The sequence below is a fragment of the Toxorhynchites rutilus genome, chromosome 3 (genome assembly GCF_029784135.1).
Source record: "Toxorhynchites rutilus septentrionalis strain SRP chromosome 3, ASM2978413v1, whole genome shotgun sequence".
NCBI classification, from domain to species: Eukaryota; Metazoa; Arthropoda; class Insecta; order Diptera; family Culicidae; genus Toxorhynchites; species Toxorhynchites rutilus.
Window position 1 is genome coordinate 243,536,396 of NC_073746.1, and position 25,416 is coordinate 243,561,811.

A 25,416-nucleotide genomic window follows, 5' to 3' on the forward strand; every position below is an offset into this window, starting at 1 on the left:
TACCGCTACGGATTTTGTAACTGTGTGTATACAACAACAGTGGAAGCTATTACTACAAATGGAAGCTAGATACCGGTGGTCATCGTCATTTTTCAAACCCACCTGGTCACCTGGTGGCTCTCTGTGCACAGGAATCAGGAAGGTATTTTGAATCTGTTTTGTCATTATAATGTGTTTCTTTGCGTTCTCGCATCTTCCATTTGTCGTTGCAAAATGCAAAAAAACCAGCTACTCTCAGAGCGATATTCAATAAGTTAATCTATCCAATCTGTTTGTTTTCAGCATACTCAGGGTCGGACGGTTGGCCACTCAGCGATTCGTAGGAAACCAAATCCTAGCGGTCCGGTACGATCGGAAGAAGCGATAAACGAAAATTGCTTCTTTTCGACATAAGAGTGATGGAACGGTATATTCTCCGTCTTTTCAGGTTTACCTTACAGATTGCATCAAAGTCTTTTGAATGATGTAAATGCAAACTTCTACCCCGAAGTGCGACAGATGCAGTTTTGTTCCACCTCCTCAAGACATACCGTGATGTCCTTTCGGAGATAATCGATAAACAGGATTAGGATTAAGCCTCGAGATGTCAGTGATCTCGGCCCAAAGGCAGCTGACCGCCATCGCCGCCAGCTGGATCGATCTCTCATTGACATTCAGAGTGCATTCGGTCGAGTTTGCAGTCGCAATCATTCATCGGAGAGATTGTAGCAAATCGCGGCAACGGTGAACCGTTGCAGCTCAATCCTTTCATCCCTCTGATAAATTCGCGAGGTACTTGTTAATTTTCTCACGCATATCATGAGCGATACGTGGCCGAGGCCGGGCCCGACTCGCGAATATATGCTATTGCGCGATTTGCGCGATGTAGCTTTCCACGTAGGGCCAAACTGCGGTTGTTACTGCTGCTGCTGCTGCTGCTGCTTTCACACAACAGAGAGAAAATGCAAAACCGAGAGGAATCTTCCCGGTGCACATTATTACATTATGTAAATTAATCATATTTGCAAGATTTATTTCCATCTGCTGAGTGGATTCCCTAGAATCCACTCGAGCGAACCCTCATTCTTACGCGCGATGGTACCGTCGTACACAGCCCGGGAAGCAAAAAGAATCCCAGGACAAAAACGAAAAAAAAAGGTTCCGCGAAAGAAACAATGAAATTCACATTATCGATATCTAAGAGGACGCGCGCGCGAAATCTGTTTGTGTGATGCTGTGTGCGCCTTTTCGTACTTTTCGTCGCTAGCCGCAAGTGTCGTCACAGTTTTTCTGCGTAGTCAATTGCAGGCGGAATACTAACGAGTTCGTGCACCAAAATAAGAGATTGGTTTTGCATGTCTCGCTTCCGTTGTGGATGGAACCTGAACAGCTGCAAAATTCGGGCAAGTTTTTGAGGTGCTAAAGAGTCAACTGTATGCTGTGAAACAAAAAAAAAACGCTCGGTTTCGGTTTGTGATCAGAGTTATAAAAATGATTCCCCTCGAATATCAAATCATCTTCTTCAAAGAAGAATACTGTTCTGAACTCAATTTTAAAAATATAAATCATTCATTGGGACACTACAAACTACCGGCCATTCTATTCATCAGGCATCCAAAGAAATTGGAGCAGTTTTGATAGTTAACGTTTGTCGATGGGTTTCCATTTGCAATCGAATCGTCAGATTTCGTTAACGATTCTTTATGAATCCTCGTTTGTTAAAAGCCCTGACTGCAAAAACCAAGACTGCAAAAGTGCGAGAAATTCGTAGTGGAACTTTGGGTAAGACGCACCGGGTCGGTAGAACACACCACCATGAAAAATCTTGGAAAACGCAGTAATCGGCAGGATTTTTCTGTGCTTAGAAGTATTGTACCATAAAAAACCACGTCTATCTTCATTAAATAATAATATATTAAAAACTGCATGACTGAATGCAACTTTGACCACTTCTGTCATAAGACTTTTTGAGCATTTAAAACTTATTCAAATTTCACAAACTCCAATACATTCTCAATTGTTACCAGAGGTATCAATTGAGTTTGAATGAAAAAATGTTGAAAATTCATTTTTTTATATCAAAATGCAATTTTATAATCCATCTCATAATGGGGCACATCGCTCCACACTTAGAAAAATCCTCGGCAGAAAACTACTAAATACATTTGGTAATGCAAAATTAGTAGAATGTACAAATTTTTTGTACATATTGTCAACAAACCCGCATCCCTACCAGAGATTAGTATATTTTACTCGATAACATTAGTAAGCTTGGATATTGTCATATCTAAAAACTGGTGAGAAAAGCGCGTATTAACCATTTTCATTGTTCCCATAAGGCAATACGGAGGTATAATAAGGATATAATTCTGATACGTGCATTTTCGGCGAGAAAATGTAGCCAATATTGGGCTTCCGAATCATGCTTGACATATGTGTTTATTAGTACGGTCAAAAATGACTAGATTGGTAGTATTTACCAAAAAATTCGTTATATTTACTAATTATTTCTCTCAGTGCAGTATGGATATTAATAAAAAGTTAGTCAGTTCCAGTGTTACCAATTCACTCAGATATTTTCTGCAATTGTTTTATACCCAGATGGTGTCTGAAAAGCATGAAACCATTTTCACATATCATTTCATGTATGATGTAATAAGACCCAGAACGAACAAAATTATTTCAATGTTTCTGACTACTAAAATCCATCCATTACAGGTCGGACTCGATTATACAGGGTGGGCCATTTAAAGTGGAAGGATTTGTTTTTGCAATAGCAAAGTAAAGAAGTGGAATTTTAAATTTTTTTTTTGAAATTCATTTATTTTGGTCCAAGGAGATTTGTTCTAACTACTTTTTGATTATGATATCTCGTAAATGACCGCCTCTGGCCTTGACCGCAAAATGTGCCCTTTTTTCGGCATTTTCCATCACTTTGCCCAATGTTTCGGCCGATATGGCAGCAATTTCTTGTCGGATATTGTCTTTCAGCGCAGCCAGGGTCCTTGGTTTACCAGTGTATACCTTGGATTTTAAATATCCCCATAAAAAAAGTTAGGAGGCGTCAAATCAGGTGATCTCGGTGGCCAGTCATAATCGCCGTTTTTCGATATTAATCTTCCGGGGAACATTTCGCGCAATAATTTGGTCGTGGCAGCCGCTGTATGGCATGTAGCGCCGTCCTGTTGGAACCAGTAATTGTCCAATTCATTTTCACGAACAAATGGCAATAAAAAATCGGTTATCATTGTCCGATGATGTCGATGGAGTCTCTGCAACACTGGCTCGAACGGCATCAATATTCTCGTCGAAACGTCTTGGTCGTTGTCTGGACAGATGACTGGCATTACCAACACTACCAGACGATATAAATTTGGCATATAATCGATGTATAGTGTTGTCTCCAGGCGATGTTTTAACTTTATTTGTTTTATTCCACGCACGTTTAGTTAACACAATTGAGAAGTTATTTTGAATGTACAGCTGAACAATTTCAGCGCATTGTTTAGGTGTGTATTGTTCCATGGTTAAAATTGTACTGAAATGACGCTTCCAACGCGTTTTGTTAACGTTTGCCAGATGCTTCCACTTTAAATGGCCCACCTTGTATATAGTCGACCATTTTTTTTCAACAATTAATTTCAAATCCTATACATAATCGAATCTCAAGAAACAAATTAATAGAAAAATAGCTTTTTGTGATTCGATTATGTATTGGATTCGAAAATCAACGTTGAAAGTGAAATTGCGATTATATATAATCGAGTCCGACCTGTATTAAGAATAATGCAAACCTTAGAATCAAAACAAAAACTCATAAATACAAATGCCAAAAGTCTGGCAGCACATTTGTGAACAGCGGCACGTAGCAATATATTTATGAACAGCGGCACATATTGATACGCTTGTAAACAAAAATATAGGATTCAAAATTCTTTGGCGTTTTCGGCGTTTGATAACAAAAATGCCTTGAAAATTCGAGATCATCTAATGATTCTAACTGGTAGAAACATAACGGAAGCTGAAGATATAAGCAGCGAATAAAGAGTTATCCAAAATAAACGCTTCGATATCGTTTGACATTTTGACTCGTTGTGGTGCGTTTTGGACACGCATATGGGCATCTTAGGCTGATGTCACATTAGGCGGATTCACCGCCGCGGATATCTCGACGGTTATTTTCTCCATTTGAAAACCGCCTCGCTCTGTGTGACATGGCTCATTCACAATACAATGTAGATCCTCCGCTGCGGTTTTACTCGCGGAATCCGCGGCGGCGAATCCGCCTAATGTGACAACAGCCTTACCCCGCTTATTTGAGAATGGTGTAATATAAATGCGTTCAGAATTCTCGTTGTTTCTGTTGGTTTGCCTATTCGTAATCGTTATATCTCATTTCATTACAAAGAAAAGAAACGTGGCTACATTGTGGATGTGAAGAAACGTTGAAATATGTAGTAAAAATAGATGTTTCATCCTGTTTTCCTTAACAGGGGCGTCTTGCCCGGACTTCCCCTATACGCGCAAACATATTTTTTTAAAATTTCAAGATCAGCGATTCAATTCTTCAATCTACCACCATCTGTAACAGATTTATTTCATATTTATAGGAGAATCTTCCCAAAATCCTCAATTCCTCAATCCTCTTTAATTTCTCGATCAATTCCAAACCCGAACAAAATATGTTGGTTGCGATGGTACATCATAAAACTCTTATCAGTTCCCCGAAATCTTGTAACATGCTAATGAGTTGTTGTTTTTCATATTCAATTTTTAAAAATGGAATCAATTCAGCATAAATCACCGCCGCACCATAACAAGACCCCAACACAATGTGCTTCATCCCTCTAAAGAAAGAAAAAATATTTTTTTCCACGCATTAAAATACATTTAATCGGTTTAATCAGTTGTACGGCAGGCAATTTGTGCGGTCGTAAAACGGGATCGTAAAATCAGTTGACACCACAGCGCGGAGCCTTTCGTTGTCTTTCTCGGGAAACTGATCGGACAGTTAATAGTCAGTCGTCCCGGGCGACGATTGAGCAGCCGCCGATTTATCTAGCCCATAGTGGATGTCGTTGGCACCCCATATATTTGTCTGATCGACTCATCGAAGAACGGATCATGTTCCCTGTCCCTGGGTCCTGGGAGAAAGCACTACACGTGGCGTTTGTTTGTGGTTCTCTTCCAATGCCAAAACAAAGCTCATTATCCGTTTTATTGGGTCGTAAAAATATCGCTCGGAATCTGATTGAGCACAATCGGTTGCCATTCCCGGTCCAAATATTTCGATGGTAGCACACCAATGTGGCTTCACTGTAGATCCAATATTCGGTCCCACCGGGGGGATAATAATTGTCAAACATTTATACCTCGTTTCATTGCACTTAGCATAAATTAAAATCTCATTAAATTTGATCTGTCTGCGTCACCGCGTGCCAGCTTCGGGCTCCTGTCACCCGCCCTGGAACCAAATATTGATCGGATAAGTCCGACTTTTGACACGGGACGGAAATCTCCGTGCATCACGATGCTAAGAGACATTTCTTCTTCACCGGGGAGAGAAAACAAAAATGCCAACCCATAAAAACCACGAACATGGTCCGCGGCGTGATTTTAACGACCCGAACCGGGGCCCTGTAGTTTGTTCCGGGGAGGCCCAGCTCGTCTCCTGGGCAGGAATCGAAATCCCGCCATAATAATAAAACCGAAATAAAAGCAAAATTTGAATAATTTTCCCATAACATAAAATCGATTAAACGCTGAACCTGTTTGTTTTAATTGAAAATTAATATCGGGGCGCGTTCGTGGGGTTTGTTCCGTGGAGCGGCTGTGGAGACAGATTTGCGCATGAAAACCATTTCACCGCGCCGAAAACGAAGTTATTCGATTCGGTTCGGAGTTTTGAGGGCCGGTGTGGGATCATCGCCTTTCTGTGGTTGTCAGTTTCGAGCTTTAAGTATCCATTAGGCACTTAATTTACAGCTTTTTATACGTTATGTTTATAGTTTTACGATTGCATTATAGGGTGTATTATCGGTCGAAACCTCCCGCTGCCGAAGCGCGCGATATGTGGCAAGGTATGAGGCTCGAATTATTATTGAGATTGTTATTGCTGTCGTTATGGTAAATGGAATGGGTGAGTTTAAACTTTGTGCATTTTGCACTTTGTCTGGGGGCTTTCGGTTAAGGCCAGAATGTTACGATTATTTCTCGATCAATGAGAGTAATTTTTGGCAGACGAACGGATATCAGCAAATTTATTGGGAAAAGTAGCTTATTCCCGAGAAGCTTTGCAAGTGAGTGGAGTCACTGATCATGTTTGTCCCCTAATGGCACGAACAATTTTTGTGGTTTCTGAATGAAGCAGATGTTCTAGATAACCATTCGTTGCAGAAATACTACACTGATAGATATTCGATATATGTTTTCCGATTAGCAGGCTTGAAATCAGTTTTGGATTGTTAAAGTTTAAATGAAATCATTCACTTCATGTTATTCGATTACTCAAGTAGTGCTGACTTTTGCTTAACAATTTATATATACATTTTCTGATATTTTTACTGAAACTCATCATTATCATATAACGTCGTTATCAGACTTTCTTTATGAAGTTCCTTACCTGTTTTGGTTTCAAGAATTCGCAGTCTTCGCTGAATTAGTGTACTGCATTGACACAGTAAATGTTCCGAAGTCTCAGCTTCGAAATTGCAGAAACGTCAGTTATCATCTGCCAGTTTTCCGATTTTTTAAAACTGATACCTGCTCGGACAGTGTCCGGTCGATAGACCGGTTAATGTATTAAAATCTGCCTTATTCAAGCTGAGTAGGTTGCGTGTTATTTTGTTACAATGTGTTATGAATAATTTGGATTGTCTTGGTGTTGATAGAGCCCTCTTGGCTTCAATCATTGATATTTCCCAGGTTTTGAGTTCAGATTTCATGCATGATGTAGATAATCCACAAAATGGCTCAGGCTCGACGAATTTAGTTGAAGATCCTAATCTTGCTAAGAGATCGGCTTTTTCATTACCTTCTATGCAGCAGTGACCAGGCACCCAGTATAGGTTAACTTCGTTAGTAGCAGCTAGTTGTTTTAAGGATAAAATACATTCCCAAACTAGCTTTGACTGACATGTGTATGCTTTTACTGCATTAAGAGCTGCTTGGCTATACCTGTATTTTATTGAGAGCTGCTTGGCATACCTGTATTTTCTAGCCAAACAAATATTTGTACATGTTAGTATTCTAACAGCTTGTATTTCTGCTTGAAAAACTGTAGGCCACTGTCCCATTGGAATTGACATGTCGATTTCTGATCCAGTAATCCCAGCTCCCGTAGATTTACCGATTTTAGATCCATCGGTATTAAACATGAGTGATCCTGGACGAGTTTTGGGACCACCTTCTTCCCATTCGTTGCGATTGAGTTCAATCACTTTGATCTTCATTCATGCTTACTATAGTGTTCAGTTGAAAATCATTCATGGTTTGTAAATGCCCTGTGAGATCTGCTTCGAGAATATGTTTTATACGTTTCACCCTAAGAGCATCTTTTTCCGCTTCAAGTTGCACATATTGGTGCAAGGGTAGAAGGTATAAAAGAGCATCTAGGGCATCAACGTCGCTGTGAACATTAACGGTACTTTCGTATTAAAAGTTGAAAAGAGATAGGGTATAATTTGTCATGCGCAGCAACGAGAAAACTTCAGAGAACGAATTTATATGTTTTGAATTTCATATTTTCCATGTTTCTATAGTTTGGTTTTTCATCATTCAAAATCTTTGCAATCCAATTACGTATCTTTTGCAACTATCCCCCCTCCACCCTCTTAAAGTGATCACATAGTATATGGATATCCTCTTAGTACTTTGAAATTATTGTTACAAGTTTTCATTCGTTTTTCTTGATGTGTCGGTTTTACCCCGACATGATGCCGATCTTATTCACACTTCCATTTATTTCACAAAAAAACATCAAATTGTGTACTCTATCAAAATTTAAGTTCTACCCAAAAAATTATCAACAGATGCTGTAGAATGGTTCATGTAGAGTTTAGAAGAGGTTCTAAAACGATTTGAAATCGAAGAAACGGGGGAAGGGGGGGGGGGTTTGTCTTGGGTTTATTATGTGTACTCCAATCGAACCGTTTTTTTAAAGATTTGTTTCGTATATTATACATTATGATTCCCTCATCCGTAAACGGATAAAATTAACGAATATTGAAGCATTCTCTTTTTTCCACACATTCGTTCTACCCATTTGTGTGCTTGCCTACCCGTGTTGTGAATAAGGTTTTACTAATGCATTTGTGAATTACAATATTCATATACCACTGCGAATCAAATGCAGCGTTCATTTTACGAGCATTCTGTAGAGAGAGGAAATACAGCGATGTGAGCTTCGCCTATTTTAAACTGAGTATAAACAACCCATTCGCGATTTCAAACAACAAGAGACGAATGAACTCTCAGAGTTTAAAGTCTCTCTAATTCAATACCTTCCTTCCTTCCTTCAAACAACAGTCGCATTCTAGCGACCGGACATGCAACATTGTTTCTTGATTCTGAGAGGTTTCACACGATACATAGGAAAAATGGAAGAATGGGTGAAAAAGCAAACGGTGCGGCAATTTTGTTCGATGGCAGCATCAGATCGATTTTCATGCCGTCTGGCAAGAGTGCCTCTGCATGTGTGTGTCTACAGAGTATGATATAATGCGTAGCCAAAAATAGATTGAAGTGGCGCCTATGAATTTGAACATATTATCATTTTCCGCGAGTAAATGGCCAGGGCAAGAATAAGTAATCAATCCATCTTAAACTGACTCTTCAAAACCATTCATTGATCCTTTTCAGGTTCATCAAAACTGTCAATGAAAGAGTTATTTGAAATGTTTCGATGTATCCTAAAATAATATCCGAAATAAAAAAGAGGATTGATTTGGATAACTTTCTGCAATGAAAGAGACAACAGAGCAGCCACCATTTGACTATCGATGCGTATTTTGTATTTTCTGTCCCCGTTTAGCGAAAAATGCTCGCTGACAATAATTTCGTAGTCCTACGTCGACAATGCGGTTGTGTCTTGGATATCACCATTCTAATTTTTTCTGCGTGAAAAAACATTAATTGAAAAATTACGTAAGGTTATAATAAATAATGGACAATATACTCCATGAAAGATAGGATTTCAATGAAGAAAAAACTCATTCCAAAATTGAAAAAAAATGACGGATACTTTTTCAGTGAACCAATATTAAAAATAATTGATTTTGTTTTTAATTTGGTGTTCAGTATAGTCGCAGTCCAACGTCAAAAAAGCTAGGAAAAAGCTATTAATATAACGTTAAATTCTATATAATGCCATATCATAACTGGGATGAAACCTACAGTGTGAACATTTTTTACACACTCTTCAAATATCTTTTAACAAAATATTTGATCTCTTTAAAAATCATCCCACCTCTCAAGAAACGCGGTGACGTTGAATCGCATTAGCCCATCGAACAAAGATTGCCCAGGCTCCCGCGCCGCAACCGCTCCGTTTCGGAAGGGTGGAGATCATCATAATTTACATTTTTATAACAGAACCAAATCAAATTAAGAAGATAAACAAAACAATAACATTCAGCGCTTGAGTGGGTGATGAAATTTAACCCTTCCTCTTCGGCTTGCCGAAAAAAGGGTTCTCGCGCGGAAATAGCGAACCTCCTCCGCTCGCCACTCGCAACGACCACCGCAATTTCCGCGCGCGAGAACGCTATCTTTCACAGTTCAAGAACCACGTGCTGCGAGATCAGGACACGCGCCGGAGGCTCACGGCGGTGGCAGTGGGGAAACACGGGATTGTTTGATATTTTTATTTAATTTCAACGATATTGTTATCATTATTTTCTTTCCGCTGTGTGGAACACAATTTCACAATTTTATCGCTGTGCATCCGAAGGGGATATTTGATTTGTCGAAATACACAGGATCCGAGGACGGAGGCCATCACGTCATGTTCGCGGATTGGGTGGCGCTGGGGAACGCGGAAAAACAGCGCGGGGGTTATGTTCACTCAGCACCTCTGGAATATTTGTGTATTTTGGCTGTCTATTTCGTCGGTTTCGATTGTTGTGTTCTGTGGTGATAGTCATCAAGATATCATCTTTCAACACCTTTTGTTATGTAATGTGAGTCAATCATTATCGTCAATATACATTTTCACGGAATAGTTCCACTCGTAGCGTTTCAAAGCCAATGTGATAGAAATGATTATGATCGTAATGTGATTATAAACTGTCAAAAGGTCCCACATAGAGGCTAAGCTGTCACAAGGAGGATAACTATTGGCCCAAATCTGATTCGACAGCACAAATGCTATCCATCCTGGCACCGACTCGGTTCGATGAGAACCCCTGCCTGAGCAATATATCTCGGCGCACAATTATACCAATGTTCGACTACAGATACGCACCCTCTAACCTAACCTTAATCACCTTAAATATAATAAAATAAAATAATCCCTATCCCGTTGGTGGAACGTTGTCCATTGCGCTCGCGTCCGTCCGAGGATGACAGTGGTGGCGTCATTGTCGAGAGCTATCGGTTTGGCCAGAACAACATCAGCTTTGTTTACACTAGATGGCCAGCGCTAGAGTCAAAAGTCGGCGCCAACCGATATCGTCATGTTGTTCCAGCGCGAGGTTTTGTTTTCGTTGATCTCCGAGTACCTATTGAACACCCGCTCCTTCCCTCCCAAAACCATGCAGTCATGTGCTCGGATCCTGTCGTCCACACCGGTGACCGGATTGAAACAACAAATAAAATCCTTTCCTGCTCAATGGCATTGCACACTGCACGGCCGGAACAAGTGACAGGAGTGAAAAAAGTAATCCTCCATAAGCCATATTATTAATTTCTGGTGGTTTTTTGTTACCGGACATACAAACTCACCCACAGAGCTTGGGCTCGTCTTCAAGACCAATCCATTGGTTACATCCATGGGTTGACTGGCACACGCATGGGAGTAGCATTATCAACTTTTGGTTCTGTGGCTTTCCACCCCATCGGCAGCCGAGTTGACTACCGATACCGCATACCATATCAACATCAGTGAATGGATCCGTTGGAAGTGGCAGCGCTGTGATAATTCAAACGACCGAAGCGCTTTTTTTCCGTACTCCGGTTCGATCGGTGTGTCATTTCCTGGTGGCCTGCAAGGCCTGCAACAGCTACCACACATCGAGGGATGTTTTCCAAGAGGTGACTAGGTGTTATTTTTTCTTCCCGAAAATGGGAAAAATAATAAATATATCGATTATATTTATGGAGCGAAACGGAGCGGTGTGTTCATGGCCGTGGACTTCCACGGTCGGACAGTCTACGGCTTTCGCTTGGTATGCCGTCGGAGAGAAGGAACTATATTGCCGGTCGGATATTGTTTCCATTATTTCACGCTTAAATTTTTGCATAAAGTAGGAAGTTGTCGGGAGAACAATGGAAGCGCGTCGTTGGCTTCGAAGATGGGCTGAGGAATTGAAAGGTTATTTCCACGGTAGATCTTTTCTCTGTCGAGAATAAAGATGCTTCCGTTAGTGTTAGGGACCAGTTGAGCAGTTTAACATTTACATACTTTTTGCTCAACCCCTTTTCTCAAAAAATTCGATATCCTTATTATGATGAATTTCGATCTTGTTCAATATAAAACTAGAAGTGGGTTATATCTTTGATATAACCGCAAGGTGGACGTAGGACTAACGTTGACTTAGCAATCAATAAGCAACAAGCATATAAATCTTAGACGTTTCATTTTTCGAACAAAGTGATTATCATACCACTTCGTTTAGCCGGAAAAGAATTATTAACGTTCAAAGGGGGAATCGATTCCTCCTCGGAAATAGTACCCACTCCCCAAGTCCCGACAATTGGAATCATCGTTGATCCGGAGCAGGATTATTAAAGCTTGAGAAGGAATGGATTCCTCCTCGGATTTACACAGTGAAAATAAGACCCCCTTCCCAACAATTCCAACTTCCCAATAACGACGATCGATTGCAACATTCGTACATTCGTAAACAAATATTTATTTTTTATAACGCTGCTTTTATAAATGTGATTTCTTCGATATGTAATATAATATCCACTTTGATCATATCCACTACACCGTATCATACCATATCAAATCCATAGTCAATCCGAGTACAAAAGCACTCTAATTTTCTATGCCAATTTTCCCTGGCTCCATGGTTTTGAAATCTGTGTTAGGGAAACATTCCAATTTGCCGAAACGCAAACGAGTACAGAAGTACCCGCTGCTCACATCTATTTTGCAATGCTGATTTTCTCATGCTTCATGATTTTGAAGTCTGTGTAAGGGAAACATTCAAATTTGCAGAAACGCAAACGAGTGCAAAAGTACCCACTGCTTGCATCTAATTTGCTATGCCAATTTTCCCTAGCTCCATGGTTTCGAAGTCTGTGTTAGGGAAACATTCCAATTTCCAGATACGCAAACGAGTACAAAAGTACCCACTGCTTACATCTATTTTGCAATGCCGATTTCCCCTGGCTCCATGGTTTTGAAGTCTGTGTTAGGGAAACATCCATCCATTCCAGCGATCGTACCTCAATCGTTGCGCAACTTTAACTGAGCGGCACTCGCTTATATATCGATTGGTCTGATTTGAATAGCCTGTTTTGAAAGTAATTTTAGGGCTGAAACAAATTTTTGGATCAAAAAGTAACAAGCATATAACGCGTAGACATTTTATCTTTCGAATGAATTGTTTATCATACTATTTCGTTCAGTTGTTTAGGAGCTATTAACGCTCTAAATCTCGTTCTACGGCGTAACGCTTTCGTTTTCGAAAGTTTGAACTTACACCCAGTATAGAAATGAGAGACGTAGTCTTACGTCAAAAATCGTTAGCACTTTATATAACCAATGTAATTATGCGAGATGTAAAATAGTGCATTGAAATAAAACTCAGATAAACGATGTCAATTGCCATTAATTTGCCTTGATCTAAAATATATTTTTTCCATTTCCTTTTGAATTAAATTTCTGGCATAAAACTCGTACGACTGACTCAAATAAAGTTCATTCGGGAAGCCCAGCTTTCGATTACTTTTTGCAACAATATTCAGTGATAAACAATACGATCAAAATTCAGTCAGTAATGACTTTATTTTGATTTTGATATCTGCTCTTCGGTTATCAATATGGCGTCCAAGCTAGAAGAGCTAGATACTGCTTGGAGCTAATTATGCAAACATGGCTGCACGAAACGCATGCAATCGTGAGAAGTAAACAACTACATAGAATTGTATTGGTGGGGTTACATTGCGCCTCCCTTGCTTCGTTCGAATTCACCAGATACTATCGACCAAATTGTTTGTTTCGTGTTTTCGTGTGTACTCTGATACAATGTCACCTCCGCCTAACGCATCAAAACTGTGCTCGCGCCTCTCGAAAATACGACCCACTCGCATTTTGAGTAAAGGATATCGTTAAAAGTGGTCGAATCAACTGTCGCCCGAGGCGCCTCGAAGTATATCCTAAGGTGGACCAACTTGCTAAAACCACTCTTCAGCCATCTTGGAAGTCTACTGTGTTTTGTTTGTAAACAAAACACAATACGCTTGTGCCCAAGCTCGCTCGTGATCAGTCTCTCTAATTCACGCTTCAAGCAAATAATTCTCCTTCTGCTTTCATCCGCACTGTTTCCATATACCTCCCCTAACCTACTTAGTGAGGAAACGGCCTCACCTCAAGATATACTTCTAGGCGCCTTGCTGTCGCCAACGTAATAAGTTCTCCGGTAATGTTCATCGACAGTCAGGATGGCTGGATCAAAGATACAGTACTGGCAATAATAAAGAATACACTGTTTAAATTTTTTCTTCTTGGCTCATGAATCGTTAGTTTTACATAAGTACAATATCAGTTACCACTACAAATATTGTTTTTGGATTGGTTGTACATTGGTTGTGCCCGGGCCCCGGCCAAGAGGATATGATCCGCGAGTCAAAATGTGTTGCAAATTTAGCTGTCATTGCCAAACTATCAAATCACTCGGTGTGCTCAGGGCAGATCTATGGAACAAGGTGCGACCATTCGCTAATCATATTTAATCATTTTGGCAGTTCTCGCGAGTGACAGTGCATTTGCATTTGCGACCCGGACATGTTTGACGCTGTCAAATGCTGTGTATTAGTATATGGATGCCCTAAGGGTTGTTGTGTCAGATTTGATCATATTTGTGAACAAATGAATAATGTTGTAGAAACTGTTATTTTGAATGTGGTACAAAAAAAGGATATAGGTGAACAGTTTTCGTATTCTGCTGGAGATGGCGCTTCATTGCTGATATCAATGACATTTCTGTACGCTGTACCGTGCCATCATTCTCTAAAGTCAGATTGATTTTGTTGATCCTGAATGTGGTTTCGCGAGTTGTTATAAGTGTTTTTTTGCTGATCATGAAAATCGGAATTTCTGTGTGGAAACTAAATAAGGACTGCCAAGATCGCGTTTCCTTTCGGAACATAACGGCCAAGTGCATCGTAAGCATTGATGAGATTCAGAAGCTTTGGAGGAAGTACCAAAGGCTTGGTACTTGGTACTGTTTGCGACCGGGAAGGACGTGGACGCAAACGCTTGACAGCTGAACGGAATGATGTCAGAATCGTCAGAGAAGTGCGAAAAAAAGCAAGAGTTACAAGCAAAACTATAAAAGATAGCTTATCAATGAACATCAGAACGAACAGTGCGATTAAGACTACAACAGCCAGGATTAAGGAGTAAGTTTGCGTCTCGGCGACCGTTGATCGGTAAGGTCAACCAGATCAAACGTTTGGAGTTCAGCAATAAATACGTCCACAAGACAATCTCGTTCTGGAAAAAGTGCTGTGGTGAGACGAAAGCAAATTCGAGCTTTTCGGAACGACCAAGAGTATGGATTCGATTTATAACAAGATAGTGACTCCAAATCGCGATGATAAACAACACAAGACATCCAATGCACGATACCGGAAGCGTATCGAAGATGCTGACGATCCAGCAAACATTAAATCGTATGAATTGCATAGTCGAAGCCTTAAATAAAGTGGAATTGAATCACAATCATATAGAACAGTTCGGCTGAAAAATTCATGAGGTTGACGTCTAGATGGTGCATCGAGCATCGAGCATCGAGAGTGAAGCAACTTTTGATATTGTGAAAAAAATGGAAAAATCACAAATCAATGAAAACGATGGAAAAATTGCATACTGGGCTTCGAATTGCTTCCGCATCCACCGTATTCTCCAGATCTGGCCCCAGCGACTATTTTCTCTTCGCAGACCTGAAGAGAATGCTCGAATTTTGCAAAAAAAAACCTTATGAACTATTTAGCCGAATTGTTAAGCTAGATCAAAGTATATATCGAGTTTAATATGGTAAAAGGAAGGAGAAAGGCCTGGAAAAAAAACTATCTGTTCTCTTTTCTGGAACAGAACAAAGACTATGGGGTGGTGTGACAAACAGTGTGAAGGTGATGCCCAAATACAAGACACCTCTCAACACGCTAGAGCTCCGCCCAATCGAGGAATATTGATTGGTCCATCGTCAAGCGGAACCTTGAGAAGATCCAAGAAACTGTTGACGGCGAAGGGCTGTATAAGTATATGATCTTGAGCGACCTTTATCGTAACACCGTTTAACGTTACCAATGTTGTCTTTGAAGATGTCAAACGTTTACGGCTTATCTTCTTCTTGAATGGCGTTAACGTTCCCTGTGGAACTTTTACCGTCTCAACGTATGTATTAACTAGCGTCATTTATTAATACTTAGTTGAGAATTCTTAAGCTAAATAACACGCCTTGAATGTATTCCGAGGGTCAAGCTCTAGAATACGCGTGCCCATAGTGCAAGTCACAGGAAATTTCTATGACGAAAAATCCCCCGGCCAGAACGGGAATCGAACCCGAACACCCGGCATGAAAATGTGAGACGCTAACCACTCGGCCGCGGGTGCACTTCTACGGTATATCGGCGTACACCGAAAACTTCACATAGCCCCACAAGAAATAATTCATCGGTGTGAAATCGTATGATCTCAAAGGCCAATTCACGGGTTCAATGTGCGAATTTATTCGTTCGCCGGACATTTCGTTTAGTAAGTCAATTGTGGTCCGCGAGGTATGCCAAGTAATACCGCCGTGTTGAAACTGCAGCTCCTTCATATGAAGGGTACTCAATAGTGGTACAAACAAATTGGTAATTAGGACCGTGTAGTGTAAACTCCATTAACTGTTATGTTTTGGCATTTGTGAAAAAATCGGAACAATGATTCGACCGGCCCCTAAAGCGCATCATGTCTCATGATGCGTGTACAACGGTCTGCAAACGATCCATGGTCACCCGAAATCGCAGCGGACGATTATATCCCAAACGATCTCAAACCAAACCATAGTGTTCTTAAAAATTTGCGAAATTTGCAGGCGTTATTAAGTGATAGCTCACGAAATGATGCACACTTAAAAAAATCCTCGGTCGAAAACTGCCAAATACATTTGGTAATCCAAACATTAGTAGAATGCACAATTCATATTGTCAACAAACCCGTATCTCCACCAGATGTTAGTATATTTTACTCGATAACATTAGTTAACTTGTATTAGTCTTATCTGAAAACTGGTGAGAAAAGCGCGTATTAATCATTTTTATTGTTGCCATAAGGCAGTACGGGGGTATAATAAGGATATAATTCTAATACGTGTTTTTTCGGCGGGAAAATGTAGCCGATATTGGGCTTACAGATCATGGTTCTGTTTGACATATATGTACGGTAGAAAATGACTATAGATTGGTAGCATTCACAAAACAATTATATTTATATTTACGTTATATTTACTAATTATTTCTCTGAGCGCATATATCAAAAAGTGCTGCCAGCTTAAGGATCTATACCTCTTCGAAGAACACAGCAACGTTAGCAGCATATAAAAAGTAACAATTCATAGTAATTGACTAACTCCAATAAGAGTATCCTTTCTCTGGATACTCACCATTACAACTCAAGCTCGGGAACCGGGGACAATCTTTTGTCAAAGGGCAACCGTTTTGCGTCATAAATAATCTATGAAGCGTTAACACCCACCTAATTCCAGCCGCCACTTCCCCCCAACATCTTCATTGTCATTCCATGAGCAAACGGACGGGCAGCAGCGATGGTGGCGAAAAATAAGATTAACGCTTATCATTAGCGGCCCGAATCCCTGCTGCTGCTGGTGCGCCCGGTTTCCTGTAACCATCTACGCGGCATGAATATGAGTGGCCGGTCGTGTGCCGGCCATTTGTAGCTCCATTTGCTCTCTCGTATTTGTTTGCCACATTGCCACACCGCGTAACCGCAACAATGTAATTAATAAGGTGGGACAGTACGACACTCGGAGACGAGGATCGGGGTCGCACGTGCCACCCGGACCTTGCGAAAATTATATCTCTGTGAGCGAACTCACACTACTTTTCGCGCCCCTCGGCTCTGTAACACCACCGGGAAAGGTTACGGTGGTTTGATAAACAAAACATAACACTTCTTTCCAACCCTTTGCGCTCGAGTATCGATGCTCGATGAGTGGGGGAGAAATTTGCTGTTCTAATCTAGTCGAGCAGACCCGGGGCTAAGTTGATTATTCACGCCGCTAATCTTGATTATTTTTGGCTTTTCGCCTCGATACAATTTTCCATTCAACTCTTCCCTTTCGAAGAAAGTGTTGAGGCGAAAGGAGGGATGGCGGACAAATTCAATTACTTATTCGAAAAACAACGGGCTAATGTCAAACAGAGCTGTGGTGGCGTATCAAATCCGAGACACACGGTGTCAAATGTCAAACCAAGAAGACACACCGATGTTAAAATGTCAAAGTAACATATTTGCATAAGGGAAGTAATCCGTGCCGGAGGAAATTAAGGTCAAATGAAGTTTTCCTTCGGCAAATGTGTGCGTTTTTAAGGTTATGTCGGGAAATTTATTTAAAGGTTACGACGGAACTATCACACCTAATGTGGCCATAATCTAAATGGAAGGCTGTAAAATAATTATTAAATCGAAAGGATACGGTTATTGTTACCCGATTCTGACATTCGACGATGGAGGGATTAGGGCTTGGCATTAATATGTAAATTTGACTCATTCGCCACGCGGTCGAATCACTGCTTGCTTGAAAATTTTCACGGATGCTCTCGTCCTCCTCCTCCTCCTCCGGATGTGGGTGTCGACGTATCTTCATGGCTGAAAAGGTCATCCCGAAGATAAGTTTACGATAAGCCGTAAACAATGCCGTTTAGGTCCTTTTGGCACAGCAGCTTAGAAGAAGAATGTGTGGGCGGAAGGAGGATGTGTCTATGCAAACAGCTACTTGGGCTGCATACAAACAGTTTAATTTATTAGTTTTAACTATCTCTTCGCACGTTTGTTGGCTGGTGGTTGTTGATGGGGAACAGGGAAAGGATAACATTTTAAAACTTTCACATTTGTTCCCCCCGGTGTTGGCATCAATGAACGAACGTTGGATAAACTGGTTACGGTACCTACGGTGGGGACACAGATAGCCAACGAATTAGTGTACCTGTCTTGAGATAATGTGCGATTCAATTTATTACTAGGGTTTCATTGTGCATTCTAATTCGTGCGTGTTTTTTTAAGGTAGCGCGCCTAGAAGGAGCTTGCAAATCGGTGTAGTCGAAAATCTAAGTGTAAGCAACTTTTTCATAGTTTTCAACACATCGATGGGAAGAAGAGTTTTCGCAGTTTGTTTTATCAACAATCTATCCATCGCAACTGAGGCTCACTGAAAACCTGTTAAGATTGGTAGCATTTATGTATCCTCGGAAACAAAATGTTTCTTTAGATGTAATTACGATCAATAAAATTACGATCGATAAAATCATCAAGGGAGATCGCTGTTAACTGTAATTGATGCATTCGAGAGTTGAACATTGAAGGAGAAACTGCCACTTCACGAGCAGAGAGACGGCAACATCATTTTGTAACTCGAAAACGCTAGGTCACATGTTACAAACCAGGAGGATTGTCTATTTAAGATTTAAGAACTTGTTCCGATCGATGAAACATGATCTAGCTAAGCAATGTCTCCTCTGTGAAGATCTCTAAGCCTCGACAGTCATGGTTACTGTGTGACTCTCGGAATCGTTTGAAGGAATACAGCCAGTATTTAATAGCTATCTTTTTTTTTCGTACTTATTTTAAGTCAGAGCAAGAGCAAGACCACAGAGCATGCGCTCGCGGATAATCGAGCTTCTACTGTGGTCTGTGGACTAGCCGTCATGAGAATTTATGAGTCTCACGAAACCTGAAATCATGAAATCTTCTTGTTCGACAGTTTCAAACAGGAAGAATTAACGTCCCAGTTTAGACTTAATCAGCAGGAATGAGTTTGGAAATGATAAAAATGGAAATGGAAATGGAAATGGTGATAATGCCGGCGGTTTTCTTTTATCAAACTTAAACGCTTAACTCACTCTGTGAAACTTGTCTGGTAATCCATTTGCGCTTTTGCGATGTTACCGTTTTTTGGTTGCCAAAAAATGTGTGGTGTGGTGTTTTCTTGACTTTGGATTTCGTTTATCTTCCCTAGCTCCATAATCAGTAAATGATTAAAATTGAAGAAAGTTAGAGAAGCATTCCCATTTTCCAATACAGTTGCTATGCTCAAGTCTGTGCTTACCTATCCGTACCGTCAGTAAGAAGCGAGAACGAATACCACAGTGAATCAACCGGTTCAGTAGTTCGAAATGCACACACAGAGAACAAATATTGCCAATTGTGAACATGTGTCTTTTGTGCAGAGAGGAAATATTGCGATTTAAGCCCTGCCCGATGGCAATCATAGCAGAGGATTTTCGTATTCTGCTCCATTAATAGCTCCAATAATAGCTCCAATAATATAAAATGTATGAACAGTCTGTCGCATCGTGTGAGGATTTACGAGATTTTCGATTGATTTGAGCTTTCTATAACAATTTATTACAATGAAGAAAATTTTATATTTTATGAAACTATCGGCCAATTAAAAAATGTCATACACAGGGTTGCTAACTGTTTTATTAAAAAATCAGAAAGAATTAAAATAAAAGTCAGGAAGAAATCATGATAGCTCAGATAGCTCAGTTCAGAAAATTCGGGCCGAATTTTTGGAAAACAATAGCACCATTTTTATAGGCAGACTTCCAAATATTTAATTTCATTATACACACTACATTTATATTATTTTGTTCTATAATCATTGTTTGCGATAAGGGGTCTTCGTAGCCTAATTGGTTGCGTGTCCGCTACTAAGCGAACGATCATGAGCTCATAGCTCAGAGCCCTCAACTGACCATCTTTGGGTGTTATTCTAGCTACAACGTTCACGCCATAATTATCAATTGATGGTACTCCCAGTCCCTTACCGCTCACATTACGTTCTGCTGCATCGGTAATTGGCACTATTGATAACACAACAATGGAAGCCTCATATCAACAGTCCCGTTGTGTATATAGTCCAACTGTGAACATTCGAACAACAGGAATACTCTTACGCCTAATTGGCTACTGTGTAATAGTTAAAACAAATGTTTATCGATAGATAGAAAATACTCTTACGCCTAAAAATGGCTACAGTGTAACATACAACGAAATTCAGTTCTGTTATAGCTGAATGGCTTAATGAGCCTAATAAAATAAACAGATGGGATAAAAAAAATATTCGCGATATTTCACACAGCTTAGAGATTCTAGCCCCCCAGAACATGTTTGTTTTCTTATATTTTTTATGCTGGACATGATGTTGCTAGATATATTTTTTGTTGCTTATATTTTTTGTGCTGGACATGATGATGCTAGATATGATGTTTACATAATTAAGAGAATTTTCCAGGGATCTTTTGAATGGTCATATTTTTACCAGAAAATTTACTACAATAACTAAAAATCACCACAATGGTATGCAGAGTAATCAATATTCAGAATTTATTTTAATTCATCGTCCATATATACTCACCAAATCAGCAAAGCATATCAGCAGAAGAGGAACTGTTGATTTTTTTTTTAAATTATTCAGCCGATTTGAATCGATCATACATGTTGATAAAAAAGATAGGTACAGTTTCGCACCAGGAGAGTTTAATTTCACGACCGGACTGCTATTATAACAGTTCTCATTTTCAACTCGGAATTTTTTAAATTTAATTCAATTCAATCCTTTTACGAGTAGTGGCAACTATATTGCCATCAACCATTTTATTTCCTTCTCTTCTTTAACAAGAATTATGGCTTCTATCCTTATGTGGTAACTAGTTCTAATATCTAGCAACATGACTGATATTTTGAGCGCGAAAAAAATCAAAAACTGTTTATTTTGGAGCCATTTTTGTGTTAAACAACTCCCAATTTAGAGCAGCAAGAGCAAATTTCCCGAAAAGACATTGGAAAACAGTCAATTTGTTGAAGTTTTCAATACATATGAAGTTTCTAGAATCTGCTGAGTCTGATCAAGAGTTTTATTAGGTGTTTTTTTGTTAAAACTAACATCAAAAATTCAAATAAAAAAAAATTATGATTATCATCATGTATTCACCGCTAGACGGGCAGTGGAAACTCAAGGTCCGTTAGAGGGTTAAATTATTTTGTAAAATTTTGCGGATAATTTTTATTTTTCGGTACAAAAAACTGGAAAAATCAAGATCATTTCAGAAAAATCAGGCAAAGCTGAGTGTTTGTAAGCATATCTGGGATCATGCCAAAAAGTCTGGAAAATCCGTAAAAATCTGGAAGGTTAACATCTCTGGTCATGCATTATCTAAACGGAAATCCCGCGTTCTGATTGGTCGATTGGTACCAACAGTCTTAGCTCTCCCAGTTGCTCATTTAACACGAATACGGGGCTGTGCAGTGAAATATGCGTATGTGATTGATTTTCTGCTGATGTTCCTCACACATATCACATGTTTCTGAAGGTTGAGAGTTTAGTTCAAGTTGAGTCTTGGAGAGTTCATTCGCCTCTAGTTCAAGTTTTCCAAATTCGGCTTTTCAAGCCCCCATAATTCAAAAAGTCATTGGCATCACTGACAATGAAGCAAGATGCGCCGGCCCTTGTTCTCAATCGAGAGAATTTTGCATGCATTTGCGCATATCGCTAGATGTTCAGTTCCTGAAGGGAAGCGAAAACTGTATCCCAAGTTCCACCCACCCATTTTATGCCGTCAACCAAAGGAAACCAAAAAAGAAACAAAATAACAACCGAAATAATGACAATGAAACATATCAACAGCAGTAAAGATTTTACAATATCCTGTCACAACGAATCGGATTACCTTGCAAGAACGCATCGTCCGATTTGAGCTGTCCATTGATTTGGGTGCGTTTCCGCCCAAGGGAGGTTTATAGGGCGAAACAATTGAAATTGTGAAGGAAATCGAAAATCATAGTAGTGTTATTATCATATATTTTTCGGCCTGCTGGACTGGTTCTTCTCGATCCGACGACTAATCACCATCCTTCCGCCATCATTTCTCGATGGTGGAGTGAAGAAAAACCCAACTATCGAACTAAACGACCCTTTTCAGGGTCCTCAATTTTCAACCAAAAATTTAGTGATGGAATTTCTCGAACATATCCGCAATCCTTTTGCAGCAAATAGCTTATCGTATTTTTACATTTTTTATATTGTTTGAACTACTAAAACAAAAATCAGATGACTTTCAAATAAAAATTTAACCAAACTACAAGCATTTTTCTCATTTCACCCTTGAGACTTTTTTTTTAGTGTACGGACATGGCACAGAACAAAAAAAAGTTCTTGCAAACGAGATTGAAACGAACATTTTTTCTTAAATCTTCAGTTTGATTGTTATAATTTTGAAATTGTACAACAACCTCCCTCTTTTATTTGTACTTCCTCATGTACCGTGATCAAATCATCTCATGTCCCATCCCTCTGGCTGCCACTGTGTGTAAAACCCACGAGGCTGAGAGCCCGGAATATCCATCTCCCAATGACGGATAAAAGTGCATGCACGAGCGCGCATGCATGTACTCAAATCACAGCCAAAGGCCAAGAGGCCTCCGCTGTCTTTGGGGTTAGGCACGAGACATACCGACAGCGTTTGGCCAAATACTGCTGCGTGTGTGTTTGCTGGGAGTGCCGCAATAAAACATAATCATTCCAATGATCGTAAAAAAAGATGAAATTAATAATACAGTGACTTTTAGCGGAGCCATAAAATTTGCGATTTTACGACGAGAGATTGAGTGGCAAAGGACGGCGCAATTCCTTTGTCGCGGCGTCATTGAGTGTCAGATTCAATTAAACGTAAACAAAACACCTCTTTACAAGATTGTTTGACGGGGCGTTTCCGCGTTCCTTGATTGGGACAGTTATCGCAAAGACAGAATGGTGCAGACTAGACTTCCCTGAATCCGGAACAAACGTAGAATCGACGCGACGGTCCAGTTTCCTAACTCCTAGAATACCTCAGCTAGTAGCCTCGCTATCATCGAAGGTTGAAGAAATCTAGACCGAGTCCATAAATGCTCTGCCTAACCTAAATTGAAACAAGTAGCTTTTTGTTTAAACAATGGGAAGGGAAACGATCCGCGTCGATTTATTTTTCATTCTATAAACTTGGTTCTATACATCGCGCTCACTTCAATGGTCTACTACTAACTAGGGTAACGAATAAGTTAAATAAATAATCAATAAATACACTAATAAATAATACACTCTAGTTTTTTACAAGCAATACATACAGGGGAACAAATTTACAGTCTAACGTTAGTCAGTTATTACGACGCTTCAAGTGTTGCCAGTCGAAACGTTGTAACATCTGTGCAAGGTACAGCTAAGCACTACAAACTATCGTCTATTCCACGGGCTGTACGGGGAAAATTTGTACTCGGAGCTAGCACTATGGTTAAGGTATTTGGGCCCAGGTGTACCCTGCAGGCTACCGTTCGCGTACGGACTGAAAATGCCGGCGGTACCGAAGCTGGGCACAAAGGGAGACGAACCAACGCCGCCGTAAGGACTACTACTGGTGAGGTTGACAAAGTCATCCAGCGTTCCGTGGTAGGACCGGTTGGGGGTCGCTTGGAAGTGGAATAACGATGCCGGCAGGGGTGGGGTTTTGGACTGGGCATTGCTGCCGAACAGTGCACCCACACCGGCCGCCATAAGCGAGTTACCTGTAGTGCCCGAGTCACCCCGCGAGGTCGGGAGGTTGTTGTTGGCGGTTTTTAGATCGTTGTTGTTCAGAGGGGTCGTCGAGCTGGTGGTGCTGACGGTGGTTGGCGTCTCACCTGGGACTACCGCCGTGGAGGTGGTCACCGAGGGGGAAGCCAATGAAGCCGGAGCTGTGCTCTCGGAAACGCTCACCGTCAGCGAGCCAGTCGAGGACGAACCCGAGTGATTGATGAGCGAGGAGTTCCCGCTACTGCTGTTGGTAGTGTTTAGTGAACTGTTTGGTGATAACAAGCTAGTGTTGCTGTTAGTCGTGTTAGTGGGTAGCTGAGAGGAGAGCTGGTACATTTGCATCTGCACCAGATGGATGAGGTCGGATTCGGTTTGCAGGGTTTGGAGTGAGGAGCTGATCTTAGCAAGCAGAGCGTGGACATCCCCGAAGAGATAGTCCAGCATTTTACCTGTGGTGAATAGGACTATTGCTTTCAGACAGGAGTACTCGGCGGAGTCTACGTGCAGTGCTTTCAGCTTTTCCACCTGCTCCTGGAATATCCGTATGTGGTCCATGAAGGCAACCACCCGGTCGGCGGCCATTGGCGATGCGTGCAGGCCGGCCGCTGCCAGCAGGGGTGCCACATGCAGTGGCATCGAGCACTGGGAGGCGTTCAGTACGAACAGCTCGGACCAGACTAGTCGCAGCAGCGCTACCTGGTCCGTCACCTGGAGATCCGGGAAGAAGGGTATATTGCGGGCCCATTCGACGGCCGAGAACAGTAACCGAGCGGCCAGCTCGCAGATATTGTCGATGCCCATGATGTTGTTCGTCTGCATACACTGGCCGTACCGGGACGTTGGGTAGGGTTCCGCTCGCAGCAGGAGCGAAATGTAGGAACTAAGATACGAGTGCCCGTTGAAGCCGGATACGGCGTCTCCGTTTGGTATCGAGTACTGGCCGTATGGAAGGCCCGGTGGTTGTGACGGAGGAACGCGACCTCGTTGCACTGCTGTAATGAAGAAAGGGGAAACAAGCGAAAAAAAATGAGGTTAGAAAGAGTGTCGGGGACCAAGAGCGTTCGATAGTCCGCTCATTAGCAATTCAGAGCCATGCTGGAAATCGATTAACGCATGCACAGTGTTGAGTGTCGAGTGTCACGTCGTCGCGTTACCGTCATTCAGTTTCATTTGCTTAGCCATCGATTTAAATATTCATATTCTGCTGAGGGTC

The 25,416-nt window shown here is 40.8% G+C and overlaps 1 protein-coding gene across 2 annotated transcripts in view; it reads right to left on the reverse strand.

Moving 5' to 3' along the window:
* LOC129776648 (nuclear receptor subfamily 2 group F member 1-B) overlaps window positions 1–25,416 on the reverse strand; it is a 129,681-nt gene that overhangs the window by 58,506 nt on the left and 45,759 nt on the right. The window contains exon 3 of one of the 2 annotated variants that reach the window (XM_055782410.1): window positions 24,653–25,192. In XM_055782410.1, coding sequence (XP_055638385.1) covers window positions 24,653–25,192 — 540 coding nt within the window. Of the gene's footprint in view, window positions 1–24,652; window positions 25,196–25,416 lie in introns of both variants that reach the window. The other variant, XM_055782409.1, reaches the window with a different exon arrangement.